The sequence below is a fragment of the Pempheris klunzingeri genome, chromosome 7 (assembly GCF_042242105.1).
Source record: "Pempheris klunzingeri isolate RE-2024b chromosome 7, fPemKlu1.hap1, whole genome shotgun sequence".
Classification (NCBI taxonomy): Eukaryota; Metazoa; Chordata; class Actinopteri; order Acropomatiformes; family Pempheridae; genus Pempheris; species Pempheris klunzingeri.
In genome coordinates this window covers 18,354,842-18,363,752 of record NC_092018.1, presented here as the reverse complement: position 1 = coordinate 18,363,752, position 8,911 = coordinate 18,354,842, and the positions used below count along the sequence as shown (strand labels likewise).

The following is an 8,911-nucleotide window of genomic DNA, read 5'->3' as shown; positions in this document are numbered from 1 at the left end:
TTTTGAAACTGACGTCGAATACCAATGAGACTAGCTAGTTAGCGTTAGCTGTCAAACGACGCAACTGGCTAGCATTAACTTATCAACAAACTTGTGACTGGTCTCGTTAGCTACCTTAGCTGCGGTCGATAACCTGCTCAAAGGAGGGATCGATAATGAAGGCCTTCGTGTTATGGCTGTACCTCAACTTCCAGCTACAAATGACGAGCCTCGGGCTGCACCGCTGCTGTAGTTCCGCAGTTTAGTTAGCACTAGCGGAGGGCTGACTAGCCTGTCTTCATTCAGGTCGGGGGGAGGAGCAGCAGCCACGCTTTACTGTGTACCTTAAAGACAGCGGCGTCAAGCTAAACACACCCACACAGGACCGGAAGTCACACACTCACACACACACACACACACTCACACACACACACACACACACACACACACACACACACACACATACTAGCCCTCAAACTAAAAGCATTACATTTTTTAGTGCAACACAAACTGCACCAAAATCAGGTCAGTGGGGCCAGTATTGTTTCAATTGGTTCTCTCCACAAATACACACATTTACAATTTTTTTTTTTTACCCGGAAGTGGGGTTTTAGTTTGGCTGACTTAACGCTTACTTAAATCTTGCCATAGGCTGCAGTATATTTTCAGAATAAAGAAATATGGCACAAATGCAATAAAAGTGAGTTTGAAGTTAAAACTGATTTAAAGTTTAAAAAAAAAAAACAGTTTAGAAACGTTAATTTTCTGAGTGAATATTTCAGAGTTTAGTTTTATTCGCTGTCATTTCCTGTAGTGTGATATGATGGTAGTCTATAAGGTTCATGATGTCCACTTCATATGAGACAAAAACACCATTCTTTAATCCATTAAGTCCATAAAGAAATAACTAACAAATATCTTGTATTAGCAATAATAAACTAATGACAAGAATATGCTGTGACTATTACCACTGTGGGGCACCAGGACAATTTCTTAATAGTACCTGACATCAGCCAAAAAAGTATCTTCATAGATTTCGTTTAATGTTTATGCTTTCCGGGACTCCAAACATCTAAAAGAAACACTTAATATTAACTTAATCACATTTTCATACTGGTATATATTATTTGGTGTATTTGTAAGGGGTGAACATACCGTAAAGATTCTCTTCATGGTGAAATCTGATCTCAAATACCTTTTCAGAAAAATAAAGCTTCCTTTAATGAAATTATTGAAACAAGGGAAGCCCCGCCTCTTCCGGCGATGACGCATGTACGCGGAAGTGCCGCCAAAACCATTAGCTCCACTGTTTTCAAAAAATAAACGTAGACATGAACATTTAGACAGCGGAGCGATTAGGATTCAAAGCGATTGTTCCTGTTGAGAGTGGAAAGGTAAGTTGCTGAATTACGTGGCTGAGAATTTATGTGATTTAGGCAGAAAAGGCGCAAACATAATGGGAATCACGGCTACAACATCTCAAGGTTTATCAACTAACTGTAGTAGAAGTCGAAGTCGAAATAAATTAGACTGTTTTCCCATCAAAAATCCTTCAGGATGGAGAATGGCGTTGCATCCACTAAAGCAGAGGGCTTCCTCTCCAGAATGGCCCTCAATGACAACAAGGCTGGCATGGAGGGTCTTGACAGGGACAAGATCAACAAGATCATCATGGAGTCATCCAAGGTAGATACTAAAATCTTCCATACATGCATTCTCGCTGCATTCATGTGTAACATTTTCTCCCTCATGTTAGAAGAATCCTAACTAAGTTAAGTGATATATTAGAGAGAACAAGTTACTATAGTTACTGGCTGTGAGTTCAGCCTTGTGTTAAAGTCCCGTATCCCCAGTGTAATGACATACAGCCCTAAAAATAGATGTGCTATTGCAGCTTTTTATTATAGCTGTGCTACAGAATCTGTAACTCATTATTGTCCATGTCATTTCCCTGCAGGGATCCAGGTTTTATGAGAATGAGCTGAAGAGAGAGCAGCAGGTTAACCAGCGTATTGAGAAAATGATGCTACAAAAGGCACGGACCACAGATCAACAGTTAAAGAAAGCACAAGCTCAGGTCAGACATTTCTCGATTTAACTGGGTATGGTTGGCATCGGTTTCTTTTTAGAGGTCACTCAAAAACACATATGCATATACGTACGCTATTAAATGAAAAGGCTACATTTCCAAATATCACGAAACTTAAATTTCTCATCATAGGTGGAAAAACTGGCCACCGAGCTGGAGAGGAGTCGCGATCTAAGCCGTGTGATTGTACATGTAGACATGGACGCTTTCTACGCTGCTGTGGAGATGAGAGACTGTCCTGAGCTGAAGGACAAGCCCATGGCTGTCGGATCCATGAGCATGCTGGTAGGTTAAAATATTATCTGCAAAATGAACACAATTAGGACAGTAATGTCTAAGATTATTAATGCATTTGCTAGTTGTGTTCATGCATCAGATGCTGCACATAACAGATAGTACAGAGTATGCCCACCAAAGATTTTAGCGTAAGTAATAGTTAAAATGTATGCATTAGGTTACTGGTAACTTTCTGTGATACAGATCATCACAAACTTCTTATCTTATCTTAAATGCAAATTGGCTTTTATATCTAAAAGTTTTTCATTTAGCTCTCACCCTTTCTTTTTCAGTCAACATCTAACTACCATGCCAGGAAGTACGGGGTGCGAGCCGCTATGCCTGGCTTCATTGCAAAGAAACTGTGCCCCAACTTAATTATTGTTCCAACCAACTTTGATAAATACAGAGCTGTAAGTGAGGAGGTAAGAATGATGGCGGAGCACACACATGGAGATATAAATGCAAACATAAACTTGCAGATGCTACGCGGCCCTTTTGTGGGGCAACAGGTGCTCATGAATTTGTATCTGTCTTTTAGATCCGGGAGATTTTTGCAGACTATGACCCTCATTTCCAGCCAATGAGCCTGGATGAAGCCTATCTGGATTTTACAGACCACCTGGGACAGAGGCAGAGCTGGCCAGATTCCTTACGAACACATCGCTTGCGCACCGGCAGCACCGCTACAGGCAGGACTTAGTTATACAGAAATGTAGAATGATTTTATGGTGTGCTGTGTTGTTTTTACTGCAACTGCAGCTTTTGCCACATTTACTGTAGACGTGAGAACATAACACGAAAAAATTCTGCTATGAATTGCCACTGTACACTTGAAATCCATCTGGTTACTGTGTGGAATGATATTCTGTAAATCTGTAAAGGTGAAGAGCAAGTTGAGCTTCCCCAGGAGGCAGTGCCTGAGGTGGAGGACCTCTCTCCGGTCCTGTTTGATGACACCCCGAGCTCCTCTCCCTGCTTGCCGGGCTCTGATGGTGTCGGTGCGTTCGAGGTGTTTGGGAAGTCTGTTGAGGAGGCTGTTAGAGAGATGCGCTTCCGCATTGAGCAGAAGACCATGCTGACTGCCAGTGCAGGTGAGGGGAAAAACATGTGTGCCATGGTATTGTCAAACATGTTGCTTTTTGATTTGAGTTTTCATAGGAGAGTCAGCTAAGTGTTTCAATCCTCTGGGTCGTGGATTGTGTCTGCATCCTGCCAGAGATTTCTATTCCCCTCTTCCTCCTCCCTACTTTCTGAATACAAGCAAAATTTTTAAAAGTATGAGGGGGCAGGCAGCTCTACGTCAAGTATAATTAACTCTTTACAAAACAAAACTGCCAAGCAATAATAATGATTTGCACATTTTGTTTAGAATTACGATCAATATTATGTGTTTGTTTTTACCAGCCATTCATTTACAAACACGCTCAATTACTCCTCCAGGAATTGCTCCAAATATGATGCTTGCCAAAGTGTGCAGTGACAAGAACAAGCCCAACGGCCAATACAGACTCCCATCCAGTAGAGAGGCAGTCATGGACTTCATCCAGAATCTCCCAGTTCGCAAAGTACAGTACACATCGCTCAGGCTAAAACCTAAACAGAGCCTTGTGGTGGAGTCGGTGAATAATTATGGAATGATGTTAGAATGTAGTCACGAGTTTTTGTATCATGAAAGGCTAACAGATGTGGTGTTAAGAGACTAATGATGTGCTGCAGACCGGGGAATGGTAGTTGAAAGAAACTCTATATCAATATTTAAAGGCAGTAAAAGTGTTTGTGTATATCTGTCCAGGTTTCTGGCATAGGGAAAGTGAGCGAGAAGATGCTAAACGCTCTGGGCATCACCAGCTGTTCCGATCTTGGCCAGCAGATGGCATTGCTGTCCTTGTTGTTCTCGGAGACAGCCTGGCATCATTTCATGCAGGTTTCCCTGGGTCTGAGCTCTACATACATACCGAGGTACTTCACTGTTTATGTGATAAAACACAACACAACTAATTATAGTAAACAGTCTAGTTCAGAGAGAAGAGATAATACTGTCTTTGCTTTTATACAGACATGAAGAAAGAAAAAGCATGAGCACTGAAAGGTAAGTTTAAATGAATCATAATTAGACACTTACTTTGTTGAAGTGATTGTTTTTTTGTGTGTGTGTGTGTGTGTCATCCTCATTTTCTCTCCATCCCACTCTTTTTTGGCACTTAATCTTCACAGGACATTTAAAGAACTGAGCAAAGCTGAGGAGCAGTTGTCTTTCTGCAGGGAGCTCTGTGAAGACTTAGCAGAAGACATGAAGAAACAAGGTCTGAAGGTAATCAGTGAGGGTTTCATTATTATGTACCTTTAAGTTGTCTTCGAAACATCTTTGGCTACCTGTCTTGGTTAAACCAACCTACAAATGAAGTTAAATTATAAGTTTATAGTTTTCATTTTATAACTGCTGTGACATTGCATGGATGAATCTTGCTTTAACGTGCTTCCTGATTGTGTCTGACTGAGCAAAAAGATGCAACATAAAGCAACCACTGGGGGGCATTTGGACAGAAATGGACACCACAAGACACCACAAATGGATTGAAAGAAAAATGTTATTTTGGTTAAGAAAAAAAAAAAAAAAAGAAATACTGTCTTATTCTCAGCTTTCCTAGAAATGCCCTGACTCCAAAACCGAACCTCATGTAATTACTTCAATCTGTTCATTCCTTTTTCGAATCGATAGAGGAAGGACCGCATGGCTTGGCACGACCATCACCCCCTGCCTGGGTCCCGATGTGGCCTTGATAGCTGGAGCAAATGGAGGGCCATTAAGGAGACAGCAGGGGCTACTATCAGCCTCGGAAATGTCTCCCTAGGAGATGATCACATTACTATGAAAGCGCTTTGTGGCGTGTTTCTCCCAAAATGCATTCTGACAAATCAATCAATGATATGACAGATTACACGGATTTCCATCTCTCTTCTATTTATGGCCCATCCATACAGTGTTATTGATTATGCTTATAATTAAGACGTTTTTAGCAGAAAGGAATGACCTTAACTGTTTTTTCTCATGTGAATTTACCTGTATATTTACTTCATGTCTTCCTGAAGGGTAAAACAGTAACACTGAAGATCAAGAACGTGAACTTTGAGGTGAAAACCAGGGCACTGACGCTGCCGTGTGCTGTCGCCACAGTGGATGAGATATATGCTGTTGCTAAGGACCTACTGAAAACGGAAATTGACAATGAAAGCCCCCAGCCACTCAGACTGAGACTCATGGGTAATTAGATAAAGCAATGTAACTGACATACCAATTAATATAAGTAGCTTGAAATAAATCTAAATGATCTGTGACACCCTGCATGTGGAAATAAGACATTTTGAGGTTTTCTCCAGATAATTTGTGTTTGTGCTCGTAGGTGTTCGAATCTCTGCGTTTGTCAGTTCGAATGATAAAAAGCCCCTGCAGAAGAGCATCATTGGCTTTCTTCAGCCAGGCAAGACAGACCCCAGTGGCTCTTCCCAAGGAACACATACAAAGCTGGAGAAAGAAGACCTCTCCAGTCACTCCCTCCAAGCCGCGGCCCTTGTTTGCCATCCTCAGACGCAGATGTGCCAGAGAGAAGAGGAAGTTCCCAGGTGGAGTAAGCAGAGGGGGTTAGAGGGGAGCCAGCTTGGTGAGAAACCCCAGCAGTCTTTCTTCCAAAGGGCTCGTGCCAAAAGACTGCAGCTGCAGGCAGGAAATGCAAACACACCAGTGGAAGGACATGCGGAGAACGCTTCTGTGGTTACTTCCACAGGCACATATACTCAAAAGGGTGTAGAGTCATCAACGAAAGGGCACAAGAGTACCTGTACAGCCTCAGATCTCTCCGAAAATGATTTTGTTTCCCCAGTCGAGGCCCATGCATCCACATCAGGCTGTGGTGGCACAGTGTCAGAGAGCCTCACCTGCCCGGTGTGTTTCAGCCAGGTGCAGTCGACTGATTTGAATGTCTTCAACAGACATATAGACCAATGTCTCAGTGATGCCTCTAGAAAGCCAAACCGAATCACAATTTCTGACACGGAGTCAGATTTGGACCAAGAGAACGGCCGCAAAGACTGTGAAGTGGTGGGAAATCGGAGGGAGGAGTGTGAATCTGAAGGAAAGAAAGCAAAGAATGTTGAAGAGCTGGAGGCGAACGAAGATGATCCTCAAGAAGTCCGACACAGGTTGAAAGACGATTCGATTCAAACGGTTTTGTCGATCAGCGGTGGCAAGAAAACCGTGACTTTGCGAGAGCCTCGGCCGTGTAATGATGACGGCGGCCCCGTCCTCATCTGCCCAATATGTCAGCTGACACAAGACAGCGATAACCTTGTTATCTTCAACCATCACGTTGACCTGTGCCTGAACCAGGAGGTCCTTCATGAGCTGGGGGAATCATCTCCCATAAATCCACCCTCAGTTACAAATAGCAAGGTCGTAGGTGAGTGTGTGTGTTAAATAAGGTTGTTTTTCCTCACTTAACAGGAACCCCATCCCATGTGATTTTGTTTCATTGTGTTTCATTTGACCTGCAGTAGCTGCTTTTTTTTTTCAGCCACTTGGGTGCAGCAGAAACAAGTTGGTGCTGAGTAGGTAGCGTACAGTGGCTTTTTTAAAATGTTTTTTTTGCTGAAAATATGATGAGAGAGAACCAAAACAGTAAAGTTGTGGGCTGGACAGCTAATCAATCAGGTAAAAATATTGATTATAGCCACTTTAATTATTAATTTGCATTTTGGGGTTTAAGGTGTCAGTGATTCCTACGTGGATCTACGTTCTGGGAATGTATGCATCTCTGCTGATGGCAGATACAATCCTGTAAACGTCTATAAACTGAGGCCGTATAACATCTGTGGAGTTAACAGATGGAATGTCTATTTGGGAGAATGCTGGTGGCCTATGACCTTGTTATTTACTGACAGTGACATCGGGTGAGAAGTTTGTATCGATTCCTACAGAGAAAAGACATCTCATTTCAGCCCGTGGGGCTTCCTTTGCCCTGGTCTTGGAAATGACTAAATCGCTTTCTCACCTGTTCGTTTCCCACAATGAACTGCGCCCTGGTTTCTGCTTAAACAAGCCTGCCTTGGAAATTGCAGTCTTTATATCCCTGAAGAGGTGCCGCAATTGTGTGCCTCCTCAGTGGATGTCATTTTTTCGTCTGAAGAGATAACGATGGAGGATTGTTTTTTCTTTTTTCTATCCATGTTCATGAGCGCCTGTTTCTATTTGCAGACGGAGGTCGTCTCCTGCCAACACAAACAAGCAAAGGCAAAACCAAAAGGTGATGATTGTACAGATTGTTGCTGCAAAATGTCGACGCATCATCACAACATATTCCATGTACTGTAGGTCAAATGAAACATTTTTGTCCTTCTTTTTTAAATTTCATGACTTTTAGATGGGACCCGGATTCCTTTCCTCCTTCTAAAAAGGCTAAAGGCCTTGTTCCTCATAACACCATCGACAAGTTCTTCAGGTGACAGTCGTGCACAACAGCGTTCATCCTCATGAAGTTTGCTACTGGAAAGTAGAAGCATCTGGCCCCTCCTGCCTTTTTCGTCATTTTAGTCATGCTACAGACTCCATGGCTCACACTCCCTCACAGTCACTGCAGACAAAATCAAAACTTCATATCAAACTTCTTAAATTAAAGTTGTAATTAAGACCACTACTGTAAGAAGCTAAGAGTTTGCACTATATGCCTTATTTGCTTTTTATAAGCCATACAATAGACAAGAAATTAAAGACGACAAAGACAAATTCTGTTTAACAATTATATATTTAATTAATGATAATATTTATGAGCCTGTTGTCTGTCAATGCCAGTTCCATTGCTCATTTTGTCTTGATGAAGAAAAGCTTTATGCTAAATGGATCATGGAGATATTTATTACATGCTTCGGCACCAGTGTTACTTTTTCAATTTATCTTCATAAAGCTGTTTTATTCAGGTATTTTCATTGATTTCCCATTGTATTTATTATTGTGTGTTTTTCAATGATATATTCTGTATATGCTAATAATGAAGATAAGAGAATCCTTCTATCGAGTAAATTGAAGTTGAAATAAATTTCTGTTCCACTGGCTAATGATGACAGTTTTGTAATTCTCTATTGATCAGAATCAAAAAAAGGGTTGGGTTTACTGATAAAACACACAGAATTAGACTGGTTTAAAGTAAGTTTATGACCGGAGTGTTGTTGGTTTTAGTCCTGACTTTGTGAGAAAAACACGTGCTCCAGGTGAAACTGCACAGTGGCCGGTGGCAAAAGCCTGCATCGCATCTAGTCAAACACAACTGTGAAACTACTATGAGAGCTTTATATTAATCCTTTGTAAACATTGCACCGTGTTCACAGAAACTGTGAACTGTGAAACTGTGTAAGTTTAGACACACTTGGTATGGTGTCGACATATCAGTCAAAGCGTGCTATAAATGAAGCCATATGCATGCTGCTGAAGAGTCACTTAAGAGTGAAGTGTTAGATGTTAAATATTCTCTCTTTCTATCAGAACTCACTCGAGGGTGTGAGCTGGTAAAGTAAACA

The 8,911-nt window shown here is 41.6% G+C and overlaps 1 protein-coding gene across 1 annotated transcript; it reads left to right on the top strand.

The window, feature by feature from the left end:
* The first annotated feature begins 1,304 nt into the window (after positions 1-1,304).
* On the top strand, positions 1,305-8,452 carry polk (polymerase (DNA directed) kappa). The gene is made up of 15 exons (XM_070833799.1): positions 1,305-1,373; positions 1,536-1,665; positions 1,937-2,056; positions 2,201-2,353; positions 2,638-2,769; positions 2,886-3,036; positions 3,229-3,438; positions 3,788-3,912; positions 4,140-4,306; positions 4,404-4,436; positions 4,562-4,658; positions 5,438-5,609; positions 5,749-6,801; positions 7,596-7,644; positions 7,762-8,452. The coding sequence occupies exons 2-15, from the start codon at positions 1,537-1,539 to the stop codon at positions 7,841-7,843; spliced, it is 2,673 nt and encodes an 890-aa protein (XP_070689900.1). The 5' UTR covers positions 1,305-1,373; position 1,536; the 3' UTR covers positions 7,844-8,452.
* The last annotated feature ends 459 nt before the right edge of the window (positions 8,453-8,911 follow it).

Excerpts from the sequence above, each read along its gene's own strand:
- polk (XM_070833799.1), top strand. The coding sequence starts at position 1,537 with ATGGAGAATGGCGTTGCATCCACTAAAGCAGAGGGCTTCCTCTCCAGA. Across the intron at positions 3,439-3,787 it reads CATGCTGACTGCCAGTGCAG|GAATTGCTCCAAATATGATG; the intron begins GTGAGGGGAAAA and ends TTACTCCTCCAG. Across the intron at positions 4,659-5,437 it reads TGAAGAAACAAGGTCTGAAG|GGTAAAACAGTAACACTGAA; the intron begins GTAATCAGTGAG and ends GTCTTCCTGAAG.